Source organism: Gouania willdenowi, chromosome 7, assembly GCF_900634775.1.
Source record: "Gouania willdenowi chromosome 7, fGouWil2.1, whole genome shotgun sequence".
NCBI classification, from domain to species: Eukaryota; Metazoa; Chordata; class Actinopteri; order Blenniiformes; family Gobiesocidae; genus Gouania; species Gouania willdenowi.
This window is the reverse complement of record NC_041050.1, coordinates 16,134,566-16,151,460: the sequence shown is the minus strand read 5'-3', so window position 1 is coordinate 16,151,460 and position 16,895 is coordinate 16,134,566. Positions and strand designations below refer to the sequence as shown.

General features: G+C 39.1%; 2 protein-coding genes across 3 annotated transcripts; both read left to right on the top strand.

The window, feature by feature from the left end:
* The first annotated feature begins 3,004 nt into the window (after nt 1–3,004).
* On the top strand, nt 3,005–6,749 carry phlda3 (pleckstrin homology-like domain, family A, member 3). The gene is made up of 2 exons (XM_028453421.1): nt 3,005–3,647; nt 5,733–6,749. Exon 1 carries the CDS (start codon nt 3,229–3,231, stop codon nt 3,637–3,639), a length of 411 nt encoding a protein of 136 aa, XP_028309222.1. The 5' UTR covers nt 3,005–3,228; the 3' UTR covers nt 3,640–3,647; nt 5,733–6,749.
* A 3,114-nt stretch (nt 6,750–9,863) lies between these two features.
* tnni1a (troponin I type 1a (skeletal, slow)) lies at nt 9,864–16,262 on the top strand. Of its 2 annotated transcripts, XM_028453852.1 has the most exons (9): nt 9,888–9,978; nt 11,267–11,380; nt 12,088–12,119; nt 12,230–12,236; nt 12,329–12,370; nt 12,497–12,628; nt 13,996–14,085; nt 15,183–15,359; nt 15,788–16,262. In XM_028453852.1, exons 3-9 carry the CDS (start codon nt 12,106–12,108, stop codon nt 15,890–15,892), a joined length of 567 nt encoding a protein of 188 aa, XP_028309653.1. In that variant the 5' UTR covers nt 9,888–9,978; nt 11,267–11,380; nt 12,088–12,105; the 3' UTR covers nt 15,893–16,262. The 2 variants fall into 2 exon arrangements, with proteins under 2 accessions (XP_028309652.1, XP_028309653.1); XM_028453851.1 differs by lacking the exon at nt 11,267–11,380 and having other exon boundaries at nt 9,864–9,978.
* Nucleotides 16,263–16,895: the final 633 nt, after the last annotated feature.

Sequence of the window (16,895 nt, the reverse complement as noted above, 5' to 3'; positions counted from 1 at the left end):
CTTAAATGCAGAGATTTCCAAAGCCTCGTGGTAAGCAGCCTCATTGATCCATGAGTCATCTAACTATTCAGCAAATATATTTCTGTTTCCTTCTCTAATGCATACCTAAACCCATTACACCTGACTAGACCATTTAGCTTAATCCTCATACACACGTTGTTGTTTAAAAAGAAGCTTTCATTGCACGTTGTAAGCATTTTTGTTGGGAAAATTAAAAGTCAGCTAGTTTGACCTGATTGAGTTACTATTTTAGGCTTTACACAGACACGGGGGGTGAGGAGTGTGGCAGGCGTTGTTTTTAACAAGAATGTTACTGAACTCACACATCAACAGCATGAAAGTAAACCTACACAATTGCCAGAGGTGTTGAGATAATGTCGGATTGTTAATCAGCTACTCACATATTTCAGCTAAACGCTTCAATGCTTTTTTCAGATGTTTTTTTAGATGTTCTGCGCATTGATGAGGTCCTACATTTATGCAAATGGTAAAGCAGTGACTCACAATTTCAACATGAATGAATTCTAAAGGTGTTTTTTTAAGGCGGGCATACACTGTGCGATTTGTGGCCCATTTTGAGCCGATTTTTCACTGGTGCGTCTATTTTTAGTCTCGGCAAAAATCTTGTGTCGTGCATCGCGTAGTATACATGGGGTCATGAGAAGCAATGAACAACTCACGACCAATTATGGTCGTAAGAAAATCAAACATGTTTGAAATCCTGGTCACTCCTCGTGAGGGTATCGCACATAGACTGTAAAAAGAATGGAGTGGACAAGCTCCTATAAAAGTGAAGCTTTTTATTTTTAGAGCTCCCCCTGCTGACTGGCTGCAGTATAGGTCATAAACCCCGCCTCCTCAATGTCAACAGATGGGATGTGGGTCAAACAGAAAAGTTAAAATACTCGTCACATTATTTTTTTTAAAACCTAAACTCTGCTGTGATCATTAGTTATTATCACCCTACATTGTGTTCAAGTGCTCTATTTTCTGTGAAGTTTTTTTGTTAAACTATAACAAAAAAACTGTACTGTTTTCCTTTTATTTTTCATTGTCAAAATAATCCCTTGATAAACTATTCAAAACAATGCAATTTAACTAAAAATAAATCTTGAATGAAAAAAATAAAGGAATAAAACAAATGAAGAAGAAGCCTATTAATTTAAATTCTGGTTCTATAGTAAACAATGCAAAACTGCATAATAGTTCTTTTTCTTTTTAAAAGTGCAACTGAAAATGTATTTTGTGCCTTAACAATTGGACTTAAAAAAAAAAAACAGTCATTGCACTGTATTTATGTAAGATATTTGTTTGGACCAGCAGAGGTGGTAGCCCAGTGGTCGGTTGGCATGCAGATATCTTGCAGTGAAGAAGAGATGCTATGCTAGCAGACTGAGCTAATAGAAAAACGTGACTTTTACAGATATTCACGTGATATTACAGATATTCTTTCAGTGCTAAAGGGGTAAGGAATCATTTATGAATATGTTTAAGAGTAGAAGGCGGCCAGAAAGAAAGTAGTAGCAGATTCCGCCCGCCGCAAACACTTCTGGATAAACCTCTACTGTTTAAAAAAAGTACTGTGATTCAATTTTCACAGTATCGATGTGAACAGTGATACCTATGAATCTATTTTTAAATGCCTTACGATTAATCGTTACATCCCTAGTGGGAACTATGGAGTACGTCACGTCCATTCTTTTTACAGTCTATGGTATCGCACTGTACATGCAGTGCCAATTTATGTAAACCTATCAAAACATTTTCATGTAATTAAACAACAGTGTATTTATTTACAACCTTTACAACAATGTGGAAATATATTAAAAACCTCATTGTGAAAACGGGACAGACAAAATCTACATACTGTCTATGTCATATTGGAAATTCCACTGAATTTTAATCATGGATCTGTGCCATAGGTGTGGTTGGAGAGGTGAAAGGAAAAATAAACTCCATATAAAGTATATAACAGATTTAATCAGAAACGTTTTAATTAGTGCCGAGACTTTATCTTGTGTTATCGCGATTAATTCATTACAGAAAAATAACGCACTTCAAAAAATAATACAGTTAAAGGAACGTGAGCTGTTAAATAACAGTTAAAGGCTTTTTAACTTTTTGTTGCACTCCAAAACCCCGGTATACCCATGATACTGATTCATATATGGGAGAACCCAAGAAGAAGTAGTTCCTGTGTTTCGTGGGCATTCATTTTAATTATTTAAAACATCAGACGGAAAATAAAAGGCCGGTTGTGTGCAAATTGTGCAAGAAGGAATTTGCCGATCACTGGAGTTCTTCTAGGCTCCAGAGCTCTTTTAGACTCTGGAGCCTAGTAGAAGTAGCATTAATTAGCATTAGCAATTAGCATTAATGCTAATTCTAATTTATAGACTGCTAGCACGGACAACGGTCCGCGTCCGAGCCTAACCCCGATGCGATTGGTACGTTTACCGAAGTACACGTACGTAGCGTCTTAGGGTTAGAGTTAGGTTATAACCTATATCGCAACAATTTTTAGGGTTCGGTTTAGAGTTAGTCACGTGACCTAAATGGGCCGATGAGGGTGGCTGCGTAAGGATAGAATGTCGATATATTGATAGGCAACCGTACTGATAGTCACTGCCAACAATAAACACTATTTTGGGTTTATTGTTTTCTTTTATTTTCGTGTCAAATATTGTTAGTTGATTAATTTAGATTTTTAAATGAAGTCCCACCACTAGTTTTAATACATTTATAGGGTTATAGTTTGGGTACCAAAATATGAAAACTTGGACCTGGTGCACTTTTCTTTGTCATGGATTAGGTTGGACCAGCCCTTTTTCTAATTTCTATAGTTCTACCCTTACCAAAAGGAGGAGGAGGAGGAGGAGGAGGAGGAAGAGGAGGGGGAGGAGGAGGAGGAGGTGGAGGAGGGGGAGGTGGGGGGGGAGGAGGAGGAAGAGGAGGGGGGGGAGGAGGAGGGGGGGGAGGGGGAGGGGGAGGAGGGGAGGTGCTCTTTGGTCCACGGGGACACGGAGGATCGGACATGTTCAAACATATCCCGTCTGAGCCGCTGACGGTCAAAGCTTCATCTCCTCCTCCTCCTCTTCCTCACTGCAGTCAGTGTCCCACAGACAGACGCACTGACAATGGAGCCTGAGGAACCTCACCAGGCTAAATGCGCTTTAATGGCTCCATCCTACAGACTCTGTATGTGTTTGTGAACACGTTTCTGGACTCATGTCTCTGACAGCTCAAAGGCAGAGGGACGGAGTGGTGGAGAAGCGCAGCAGTGGACTCCTGCAGCGGTGGAAGAAGAAGCGCTGCGTGCTGACGGAGGACGGGCTCCATCTGCTCAGCTGCAGGGGCAACTCTGCAGGTGATGCTCCGTGCGCCGCGTGGAGCTCCAAAACCAAGGTGCTGCCCTTCGAGCGCATGGTCACCGTGGACTGCGTGGAGTACAAACGAGGACTGGTTTACTTTACGGTGGTCATGGCTACTGGGAAGGAGATAGACTTCAGGTGTCCGCAGGACGGCATGCCGTGGAACGCTGAGATCGCTCTGGGACTGGTGCGCTTTAAGAACCTGCAGGCAGTGCAGACAGCCAGGAACAGGCACCTGTGCACGGCCTACATGGAGGAAATGCTATGATAGTGAAGGCAAGTTTGTTCTGGGTAAATGTCAAGATCAGCACATAGTGTGTATGGGTCACACATCACCATTCTTTAACACTGTCATTCCATAAAATAGTCCAGATCAGGGGTGTCAAACTCATTTATGTTCAGGGGCCAAATACGGACCAGTTTGATCTTAAGTGCGCCGCAGCTTTTTTGTGGGAAAAAGAGCTAATTCAACATTAATGTGCCTCTGTTTGCACTTCCATTTATAAATAAATAATGTATAACTGATAAACTTCAGTTCCTGCAGGATCTTTACTGGAATTTCCCTGGTTCTGGGGAAATTGCGTGACATAATTCTCGAGCAGGCCGAATTTGATGCTTTAAAGGGCCAGATTTGGCCCCCGGGGCCCTGAGTTTGACACGTGTGGTTTAGATGATACTCAACTTTTTGGGTGACATGTAGTGGAAAAGTAACTTCAGTCACAGATAACTGAACTATATGCAAATTTGATTAATGGCACATGGTTTTATTCTAATTTTGGTTTAACACAAACTGTTTGGTGAACCAAATTTGGATTATTTAAATAAAACAATTTAGCCAGATGAAGTAAAAACTCGGATTTCAAACAAAAACTCAAATGTTCTCCCAAGCAGATGTTTTTAGTCTTTTGTTTTGAAAAGCACAAACCCTCATTTCTCCAAGCTGCTGATTTACTATCATTGTAGGCTCAACGTAATACACTCCTCTATTCAAGAGAGTAGTGATTAGATGGGATGAACCCTTCCATCACATGGGAATCATGTGGTCTATGACCAAGCTGCCAGTCACCCTTCAACTGAAAGTTATTTTAAATGAACCTTTTTTTTTTTCTATCTGCCCAATGACCAAAGATTATGGCGACATATGCCTGACATTTAGTCGATCAATAAAACTGGACGAAAACAGGATGAAAATGTATTTACTGTAAATATTATAAGGTAATTTTATTTTGTCTATATTCATACTTATTCTAAAATCACTGCCCCCCCCTTTATTTTTTTATTTTTATTTTTTCAACTCACTCTAAGACTACATTGAAATGTATCTAAAAATAAACTGCACTACATTGAGGTAATCATAGGACACAGACCTCACTTTAGGACATAATTACAATATATTATGTACTTAAAAACATCTGTCTGCTTCTTCACAGAGTTACGAGCTGTTTTTATACGCACGCACACACACATACACTCTCACATGGAACATAACATCTTGTCGTCATTTGGTGATTTACTGTTGCTTTTTGAATCACACAACACAAATCTAAACATGTAACAATCATTACTTTTACTATTGGTCACTGTCATACACAAGAAAAAAGACATTGTTTTTAATAAAAAGCTATATTTATGAACCAGTGTCCTTTGAGAAATCAATTATCCCTTTTAGGCACCTGGTGGCTTGTCACAGTATTGATGATTTACGTCGCTTATTGGAGAAAATGGCCTTAATCACATTAAACCTGAGTGAAATTATTAGCGATCATTGTTTATTTTCCAAAGGAGTTTCTGTTGATCACAGATATTTTTGGCCCTTGGACGAATATAGTTGACAACCTGTTATATTGTAACACAAACACGGAATGAAAACAAAAGCATACAAATGACAGGTATAACACCCGCTTTGAACTGATTTTTATTTTTTATTTTTTTAATGTAGATTCATCTGTGGTTAAATTACTTGAAAAATAACTGATATTTATTTATGGTGGCATGACTCACATGAATCTTTTCAGCTCATTCGGTCACACTCAACGTTCTTGTTTGACGGCAAATTTCTTAGCTGAAACCAATTACAAATAAGTCATCTGTTGTTGAACTGGTGTGTAAGTCTGAACTATGAGCTCACGGTCCAGGAATCCACAGCGATGCTTCCTTAAGAGAGCTGCCACAACTCAAGTGCTCAAATTAACTTAGTAGCTGTGGTAACAGTGTCACTACCAACACACACACACACACACACACACACACACACACACACACACACACACACACACAGCACTGCCCAACAACCCAAGTGTTGCATGTATAAATGAAACAACTGGATATTAAAAGTATTCTCTTCTTTTCTTTTGTCCCCAGCCTTTGGAGTGAACCAGTTATCCATGGGTCGGATTGAAATGCCTTTACTGAATAAGGAACTAAATGGATAAAAAGCAGGATCTATTCTCTGGTGCTTTGTCACATGTATTTCTACAATGACAATCAAGATATTACCTATTCTTACCAAAGTGTTCTCTCTGCTATGGCCTCACTACACAAGGCACCATGGATACTTATAGAGGGAAAAAACCTATTGGACACTTTTTTGCCTTGTTGTCTTAAAAATGTTCTTAATTTTCCAGTCATTCAAGATGCTGCTAACACAGCAACCTTTTTAGTCGTCCATTATAGTAGAGTCTTACCACTTGTATTGACAGACTGAGTTCAGTCTACGTGATTTGTTTTTTTTTTTTTGTTTTTTTGTTTTTAAGTTGATGATGAAGACAGAAGTTCTTTGTTTACAAGTGTTGCACATTGTATGTATGTATGTATGTATCTACCAAAACCATGTCAAGTATTATCGTTTCACAAACAATAGGAGATTTTGTTATCCTAATGAGTGAAGACATTTTACATCATATAAAGTTTATATAAACAGCTGATTTAGATTAGGTTGTCTTACAGCTGCTTTGTGTTGTCATTGCAGTTGTTCCCATTGGAAAGTACACACTCCATGGATATTAAAGCTTGATTCCCGTCATACTTGTTCTCTCACACACACACACACACACACACACACACACACACACACACACACACTGAGCTCTCTGGTATTACTCTCCTGATGTGTGTGTGTGTGTAAAAGTAAGGACACCATGTGTTCGTAGCGGCACAAAAGGCTAATGAGAAGCTCGCTGAGCCGCAGGCATGTGCATACAAACACCCAACCACACATACACGCATACATGTGCACGCCACCCATAAATACATTAGGGGATGCCTATCATCAACAGGGTCTTATTAGACAGACATAGCATTATTGTTCATTTTAATGTTGTTTTGAGTGCTGGGACTCTCTGTGTGGGTGTTCATTGTAGGAATAAAGAAGTAACTATGTTAAGTCTTCTCTGGTTTCTGTGGAAAACCCCAACTCCAGCTACAACGCATGCGCTGCCAGTGAGCACAAAATTAGGTGGGACAGAGTTGTGATAAGGTGTGTGTGTGTGTGTGTGTTCCCTATCCTCAGGGGAATGCCGTTAGTATACTGTAACGTCTGTGTGGAGTGTCTGGTTTCTTCAGCAGTGATAAACACACACTAACAAGAGATAAGGCCCATAAAGCGTTGGGCTTGAGTTTTGATAAGTTTTTTTTATTATTATTATTATTTTTTTTCATGTTTTTGAACAGAGAAGAAGGAAGGATTAAGGCTCAGTGGAACATCTCTCATTCAATCCAAGCTGTTAGGTGAACATTCAGCCACTAGAGGGCTCTCTTTCCTGTGTTTGAAGAGAGAAAATGGTCAGTACTTGCTTAAGGTCGTTGACATTTGTCTGTTGATTTCATAAAGTTCCTTTATTGAAGCTTATAACCAGTGAGAGTAATGCACAGCGTACAACACTACTAGAGTAGATTTTAATGCACAATAACAGCACCGTTGTTGAATTTTTTTGTCAGGGTAATTTTGTTATAAACAATACTCCCCTTATTCTCACATTGATCTTAGAGAATCTTATCAAAACAATACTTCTAAAAAATTTATCTGTTGAGATTTCCCCCCCCCAAAAAAAATTCTCAAATGTAATGATAATCTAACTGGGTTTGGTCTTTGAATGATCCACAGGTTTTTGGAGATTGCAATGGATTCTTCATTGTCCTCTTGAGCAGGAGTTTGCCACAGAATTTGCATTCTGCATCCCATACTTTGGAAGAAAGGCTGTTACCGATCTGTTTGCAGAGGGGGGTTGTGGTGGTTTGTAAAGTGTCTTTAGGTTTTGCACACACAAATTTCGCTGAGCCATTTCACACAATGACAGTAAAGCTTTCTGATTCTGATTAAACAAAATACACTGAACTGAAATACACAATGCTAAACTGTATTGTTTCTACATTTACTTGTAATAATACTTTTATCTTGAAAAACAGAGAGGCCAAAGATATAAGACAGCTCACCCATATTGTTTCTTCAGAGCTAATTTTAGCTTGTTCATGCTTTCAGTTGTTTCAATATTTGAAGTCAGCCACTTCTTACCATTTATTTGCATTGGAAACCGTCAATCCTTGTTTCAATGTGCCTGGTTCTGGTTTATAGCACACATTGGCATAATGATCAACAGCTACCACGCGTGCAAACTACAAACTCATCCATTTCTGTTTCAGCTCCTTATCCTTAACAATTCCATTCAATTCCACATGAACATGCATCAGCTACAGTTGGGAGAAAAAATTCAGTTTTAACGGGAAGAAGTCTCCAGCAGAACCAGGTTCAGAGGTGGCAGCCATCTGCCTCGACTGGTTGGGGTTAGTGGACAGAAAGAGGAGAACAGAAGAGGATAGAGAGATAGAACAACATAGAGTGTCCCAGACGAGTTGAGCCGTGAACCACAGATGATGAACTACCAGCTCCAGCTTCAAGACACCTGAAACAGAGCAGAGAGCGAAGGACGAGGAGAAGGCACTGACTGCAGAAAAACACAATACGACATTGTCAACGTCATCATCATCTTTTTTCTTTTCATCTTTGTAGATCCTTTCTTCATTCTTAGAATAAGATGATTCCATTTTGCATTTCCAGTTAAAGTTTGACTCATTGAAGACAAACCCTTTGGATGAGAACTCTTCCTTTTCCTCTATTAAACAGATGATTGACTTTTGCATTGTTTGTTTGCATATCCAACAAACCTCAGCTTCGCAGCTTTCTTGTCCAGTTTCTTTCTCTCTATGTTGGGGGCATGTGAAAAAGCAATGCAACCAAACACTCTAATATGGCTCGTATCTGTTTTGTTTTTTTTCCACAGCACCATTGATATGATGTTCCTTCAGAACAGATGTGAGCAGTGTGTTCTGTGTATATGCTGCAGCTGCCAGAGACTCTGCCCAGTGTGTCATTGACAACTTGGCTTTTGACAGCATGGTTTTCAGCTGATTCTACCAATGTTCTGTTGTGTGTTTTTTTTTTTTTTTTGTTGGTTCTTTTACATTCTGCAACAACATTTTGTTTATGGTGAATCACATGAGTCTTGAAATATTCTTGAAATTATTTGACGTCTATTCTCAACTCAACTCAACTTTATTTATATAGCGCAAATGACCAACGTCATCTCACTGCGCTTAACAAAATATAAAGTCCATAGTAAAAAAACGAACCCAACAAGATCCACATGAACAAGCAGTGGGAAGAAAAAACATCCTCTTCGATTCCATGGTTTGTTCTTAATCTTTTGACTTTCTTCCAGATTGCTTAGACCTCCATTTTTGTTTTTCATGAAGAATACCTTACATCACCAAAAGTAGTGGCATTCTGTATGTGGAACTAATGTTTCCTACTGGTTTTCATGATTTACTTGACAATTTGCCCTAGAGCCCGAGCCCATCAGATCTTTGTGTTCCTATTCCTTGTACATATGATGTATGTTTATATTATTCTGATACACTACCATTCCCATATTTTTGTATAATTTGCTCCATTCCTCCAGTCTGTGATTTCACCTCTATCATATTTTTATTCATTCAATGTTAACTAAGCTGAACTGAAAGTCATTAGGATCCTGTCTATGTAAAATGTTTCTTAAATTCCTCTAACTATTGTTATTCCATCCAGGATCACTGTTATGATCCAACAGAGGACAGTTGATCTATCTAATGATTCTGTTGTTCAAGCTAAAAATAATTAATGGCCGACCCACACAATGAATCCCTGGCATTATCCAAAGGATGGATGTTATCATCTGCCCGGATGTTCTGAAAACCTTCAGTTAAGGTTGTTAAACGTGTTTGTCTTTCACCTCGGGTACCTATCAATGATTTTCTGTCACATCATCTTAAAGCAGCATTTGAGTTGTTTGATCTAAACTTGTTCATTGGTTGTTGAGGTGAGTTAAAAAGCTCCGGGATGTGAGAGCTTTCCACATGGTTTAATCAAATCTGCATGAGACAAATGGTCTAAGTCAGATTTGACCAGTAAGAGAGCTGGGTGACTAATAATAGCCACAATGGGCAGGAATAGCAAGTGAGGGTGAGACAATGGGTGGTGCTGTTAAATAGAGAGACTGGAAATTGGTGGGGCTCATCTCTGTTCTGTTCATCCTGCGTGTCGTGGCCTCGTCTGTGTCTCCTGCCTCTGACTGTGGTAAGATGTGGTTTTTAGTGCTTGTTTTTAGTGCCTGTGCTTGTTTGCAAAAAGAGCTCACTGAGGAGAGCTTGAATGCCTGAAAATGTGAGAGTAAAATGCAAAGTTGTTATTTTGTTAGCGAATATTGGATGGTTGAATAATTGAACTGCTGAAAGAAAGGATGGAGTAACGTTATTGGTTACAGTTTTTGTGATACAAAGAAAAAGAAATGTGTTTTCAATTTCACGTAGCAGCTCAGATTTATTGTCATGCATGTTTTTGAACACTGCTATAACAGAGCAGAATGATGGATGAAACCAGAATGACCAGCAGGGTTCTTAGTTCTGTATCCAAAGTTCCTCTGTGCAAATCCAGGGTTGACGCAAACTGTCCACATTTTTGTGATAGCACTGCCAAGTTGGCTTCACCATAGACGTTCATAAGTGTCTGTGAGTTACTAGCTTAAAATCGCTGATCCTGGCTGGGCACCCCACTGCACGATCGCTCCCCACAGCTGTCTATCAGTTGTCTCCTGGTCTATTTGGAGAGACGGCCCACTCTAAATTCTTTTCCCTGAGATAATCCTGAGGAGAAAGATGGAGATGAGGGACAGATGAGGTGGATGAGGGAGAGCTATCTGTTTGGAATTTTTCTAATCCCCCCCAAGCAGCTTCAGTTTGTATCTCCGCCACTCATGGAGGTCCCGTGTGGCGTCACGGCCCACTTGAAACAGTCCGTAGTAATTTTCAGTGGGGGTGAAGTGAGGTGAGAGATATAGTGACGAAGCAAAAGCACAAAACAAAAACAGAGATGCCTGAAACCAAGATAAAGGCGGGTCCAAACATAATATAAAGCTGTGTTCATTCAATATTGCATCAAATGATTTGTTTTTTGCATTACAGACCACACAAATCTGCCTAAGAAATGTATCTCTGAAGCAAGATGCCACTGAATTTGCCGTCCAAGTAAAAATTGTGACTGGCTTCACTGACTAATGGATTTAATAATGTAAAAGTTATTGACAATATAATTAATCCATAACAATAACGATCAAATTTATATAATAATAATAATAATAATAATAATAATAATAATAATAATAATAATAATAATAATAATAATAAAAAAGAAAAGCAATCAGAGAGCGCAGACCTCTGCCAAGCAGCTCAAGCTCAGCTAACACGCTGCGGTCACAGTATCATGTAATCTCAGGATTACCATGACTACCTATCAACATTGAGCTGTGTTACTATGACTTCCTGTGTGTGTGTGTGTGTGTGTGTGTGTGTGTATGTGTGTGTGTCAGGCACTCTGTGTCGGGATAGCAGAGCTGAGACAGGAGGCTTCACAGCCGCCCTGTGGCATTCCACCGTGCAGAGCGCCAGCACTCCGCTGTGGCTTCACTTTTTGCTCGCTTTGGGTGAACAGCGCTTGCGTGTGTGTGTGTGTGTGTGTGTGTGTGTGTGTGTGTGTGTGTGAATTCCGAATTAAATTTGCATTAGTAATTAAGGTCAGTTTAAAGATGATTTAACTTTTATTCTGAATTAAAAAGGAATTAAAGCTCCCATGTAAACGTGAGTGTCTCAAAGTGTTTCTCTAGGCATAACTTCATGCTGGTGCGTTGCTTTTTCCCAATTCATTCATTTAAATATGTGAAAACACAATAGTTATCACACATTTGACAACAAACCTAAATGTCCCTGACATCCCACCTTCAAACACAACCTCATTTGGCCATCCATGAAAAAGATATTTAACCTTCCACTTTTCTATAGCAATACATACTTCCTACAGGCACTGCACTAGTACTTTCGAAAACCATTTTCGAAAGTAATAAACGGAGGGTAAACCATAACCTTCCATGTCTGCGCTTTGGGGAGATAATAATAATAATAATAATAATAATAATAATAATATGACCTGTTTTTGGTTTTGCTTCAGTATATCTGCAGTAAAATCTTATGTCAGATGTTTCAGCAGGAATTTATTTTTAATGTCAAATCCTAACCTAAATCACCCACACTCAGCTCATGTAATAAACAGGTCAAATGAGCCAAAATAGTTGATATTTAAATAAGTCTAATGTCAAACTTCTTGGTTGTTAATCTACTTTTTTTTTGCCTCCAGTGAGAACTCATCAACAATATGCCTGAACATGTGTAAGTAATCAGGCTTTGTTTTCATATATTTACCCACACAGACACAAAAGAAATGTATTTTCTCAAAAGTTTCGTTTTAAAATTGTGTTTTTTTAATTTTTATTTTACAGGCAAGAGGTAAGAAGGTTTCTATTTTCAGTTGTGTTTAGATCGTATTGCCAGAAAACACTTTACAGTTTATTCTGATGATGTTATTATTGTCCACTTAGAGAAAACCAAAGATCTCAGCTTCAAGGAAGCTAATGTTAAAGGTAAGACTTGATCGTCGGTGTATCTGCCACCTCTATAATTGTCATGTGTGCCTCTAACCACTGCAGAAAAATGTGTGTGTGTGTGTGTATGTGTGTGTGTGTGTATGTTTGTGTGGGTGTGTGTAGAGTCTGATGGTGGCAAAGGCCAAGGAGGAACTTGAACAGGAGATCCTGGTCAAAGAGGAGGAGAAACGCAAGTATCTGGAAGAAAGAGCTCCTCCTCTGAACACCAGCGGCCTGAGCCTCGCACAGCTGCAGGTAACTATTACAAAGCTTTACATTTGAATGTGCCTGAGGTCCTCTCAGTGGAATCTCCTCACAATCTGAACATAAATATAACACCAGAGACATAGTGTTTCCTTTCATGTTCATGCCGATGATACACAGTTGTATCTGCCTTTTAAGCCCCGTCACCCTGGTATGCTGAGTTTACTAATCGACTGTATCACTGACGTTAAAAACTGGATGTCCCAATTTTTTTTTACACTTCACTCATAAAAAACTACAGTTTATTTACATAACCCCAGTTCTCTGAGTAATATGAGTGAGAAGTCTCACTACGGGATAAATGCCTCCGTGTCATATCTCAGAAGCCCTGTCTAATTTTTACTGTCTAGCTACTCGACAGAGGCGGTCGCATTTTTTTTGCTCCCTCTCATCCCACCCGTATCTTTTCTTGCTGCTGCTTTTGGTTTGTCTGGTCCTGTGAATCTAATAGGAGCCTCTCTTTGCATCTCATCAAAAACTGGAAATGTGGAATTGATCAGTTGGTCTCTCAGTGCTATCAATCAAATTTTTTTTGACAAAAAGACCGGGCAGTGGTGAGCCCGCGTGTCCAATCGGGAAGTTTGCCGCTGGATATGCAATGCTTGGAACAAGTGGCGAGTTGTGTGTCTGTCACTGCTTTCCATGGAAGATGTGGAGGACGTCTACATGATTGGAATTATGGCAGCAGGCATGTTGTTGATTGGAGCTGGCAGCTTTCTGACCTATTGAAAAGTCTGTATTGGCAACTGTTTTGGGAAGGCTGCCAGTCAACAAAAAAAGAAGATGTTTAGTGTATATTACAGCTGATTCAGGACCCGTTATCATAAGAGATGCTAACAGAAAGCTAATACAAGAGGAAGGTTAACTTTTATTTGGTTATTTATTTCAGGCTCAGTAATTATGATTAATTGTAACTGAACTTTAGTAATTGAGAACGTAATTGTAATTGACTTTCTGAGAATAAAAAGTAATTGTAATTTAATTGAAATTGGAATAAATGCTGGTCACTGTAATCATTATTGAATATGTGTATTTGAAAATATAATGTAACTGAAAAATGTAATTGAACCCAACCTTGGATCGAGCCAAACAAGGCTGATCCCCATGGATATAGTTTTAAGGTTTAAAATTGTTAAAAAGGTCATCAAATGTGTTTTCTCACAATACATGTGCACACATTTTGTAAATTGGTAATTAAACACATTTTATGTAATATAAATAACAAGTACTGGTACCCTTTAAGACACTTGTTTTTTTTTTAATGAGTGTTATTTAATATTTCCTCTGAATCACAATTGTTTTGATGTTTTTGTGAAGAAAAAAAAAAGATGAGTGACCTGATGTGTTCATATGTGTAGGATCTGTGCAATGAGCTGCATGCCAAAATTGACCAGGTGGATGAGGAGCGCTATGACATCGAAGCCAAAGTTCTGCTCAACACCAGAGAGGTAGAAATCATTTCTCCAAATCTCAGCGCTGTAAACCAAACCTTTTACATTCATCGCCCACGTGCCAAATATGGACAATCGAACTGTTGTGTCCTTCACACAGAAGGGTTTAGCATGGACCAAGAAATGACAAGGAAAACATTGATCATTGAATAAAATCAGTTTCAGATATTTGTTCCTGAACCATTTGTGCTGTATCTTATTTGATTAGAAGCTGGTTTTCTGAATTGAAAGATCAATAAGTGTATGATTTTTCAGTAACACTTTAAGTTTTATACATGAGGCGACATTATTCTGTCATTATCTGTCATTAGCATTAATAAAGTGTCATGATGAATGCTGTCATTAACTTGTCATTAAGTGACCTTTCGCTAAAATATGACAGCTTTGGAGTTATGTTTGCATTATTGGGTAAAGTGGAGAGATTTATGGGGTTAGGTTTGGGTTAGGTAGGGTTTGGGTTAAGATTAGGGTTAGGGGTTAGCATAATGAAGGGTTAGGGTTAAGGTTTGGGTTAGGTAGGGTTTGGGTTAAGATTAGGGTGAGGGGTTAGGGTAATGAAGGGTTAGGGTTAAGTAGGGTTAGGGTTAAGGTTTGGGTTAGGGTAACAAAGGGTTAGGGCTAGGTAGGGTGAGGGGTTAGGGGTTAGGGTAACAAAGGGTTAGGGCTAGGTAGGGTGAGGGGTTCGGGTTAGGGTAACAAAGGGTTAGGGCTAGGTAGGGTGAGGGGTTAGGGTAACAAAGGGTTAGGGCTAGGTAGGGTGAGGGGTTAGGGTAACAAAGGGTTAGGGCTAGGTAGGGTGAGGGGTTAGGGGTTAGGGTAACAAAGGGTTAGGGTTAGGGTAACAAAGGGTTTAGGTTAGGTAGGGTTAGGGTTAATTGTTTTCTACTTGTTTATCATTATTACTTTATTCTTACTATTCTAAAATATGGGAGTGCAGATTGATTATGAGTTCTGAAAAATAATTTTATTTAAAAACAAAGATTCCATTTGTTTACCCTTCAATTGGGGTGCAAAAGATAGAGTTAGAGAACCACTGCTCTAAATGTTGCTGTTGTCTTACTGAAGCAAAGTGAATAATGCCTCCCACTCCTCAGATTAAAGATCTGAACATTAAGGTGTTGGACCTGAGGGGGAAATTCAAGAGACCAACTCTCCGTCGTGTGCGTGTGTCTGCTGACGCCATCCTGCGCTCACTGCTGGGCTCCAAACACAAGGTCTCCATGGATCTGAGAGCCAACCTGAAGTCAGTGAAGAAGGAGGACACAGAGAAGGTGTGTTGCATGTGGACGAGGCTTGTTGCTGCTAAAGGTGTGTGTGTGCGTGAGTGTGTGAAAGGTGTGTTTGAGATATCAAGTTAGAAGCCAGTATACAAGGCTGAGCTGTGGGAGGAAATACAAAGATCTCATTGTACAGGAGAGAGGCTTTTTATGAGTAAGTATCACTGGTCATTGTAAGTGTTCACATGTGCTGATCAGCTCATTCTGATGTATCTCTCTCTGTGTGTATGCTTTTATAAATCAAGAGGCCAACCAGTTATACCAGTACAATAATACAGTATTCACTGAGGGGATTCCCATTAATAGCATGGGTCCTACTGGCTTAGACACAATGACGTTTTTTCAACCTGTTCTGCTTTCTGAGCCAACAGAAACTGTTCTCTCATTGTATACCAACCCTTCTTGTGTTTGTGGTGCTGCAGAAGAGGCCGGTGGAGGACAGCGACTGGAGGAAGAACGTGGAGGCCATGTCAGGAATGGAGGGAAGAAAGAAAATGTTTGATGCTGCTAAGGGTTCTGTTCAGTGAGGAGCAATAATCAGATGTGCTGCTTTGCTTCTAATTCCTCATGTTTTCTCTCTGTGGTGATGACAGTGTATTTGATTCCTGGTTAGTTACTGGTTACACTAGTTAGTGTGATATGATTCTCTCTTTGATTGTTTAGTATTTGTATCTAAAGTGAAAAAGTGTTTGTGCACGTTCAACACCAATATTACTATTAGGTTTATATGCAGTAATTCTGATTATTTTAACTTGTTTTGATTAATTCTGTAATCACAGTAATATCTAGAATTTAACATACAGTTAAACAGTAATGTAAAAGAACAGAGTGTGATATTTATGACCTGTGGCTAATGTCGATTTACACTGTGAAAAAATAAATATGTAACAAAAACAATTTTTTATGGTGGCATGTTCGTGTTTTTACAATGCAGCGAACATCATATCATTATATGATGTGAGTTATCAGCAGATGAAATTATCGCTTAACGTTTGATCTATGAATTACCAGTATATATATATTTATATATAGAGAGTGTGTGTGTGTGTGTGTGTGTGTGTGTGTGTGTGTGTGTGTGTGTGTGTGTGTGTGTGTGTGTGTGTGTGTGTGTGTGTGTGTGTGCGCGTGCGTGTGTGTGTGCGCGGGGGGTCAGAGTCCATCACACTGTGCTCTGGAGAAAGGTGTGGTCAAACAAACCTTATGAGTCACACTGCAAAGAAAGTCCCTGAGTGCAAAACATCACAAACTCACCAGTTACAACTTTCAGTTTTCAACATGAAACGCTTTGTGGTGGTTTTGTCTCTGTAAGAATTGTTGTCTTTTTTAGATTATTCGACGTAACAGTGTAAAGATCTACAATCCCTGTATTTAATTTAGTATCACTGGAAATGTTATAACTCCTTAATCCACAATTACACAACTTTAACAATTATAGTGCAGGACTTTTAGCTGCTATGTCGACTCCAGTCAATTCAAATGGAATGAACTCTTCCAATTCTTTAGAATTTACCAAAATTAATCAAAATTTCA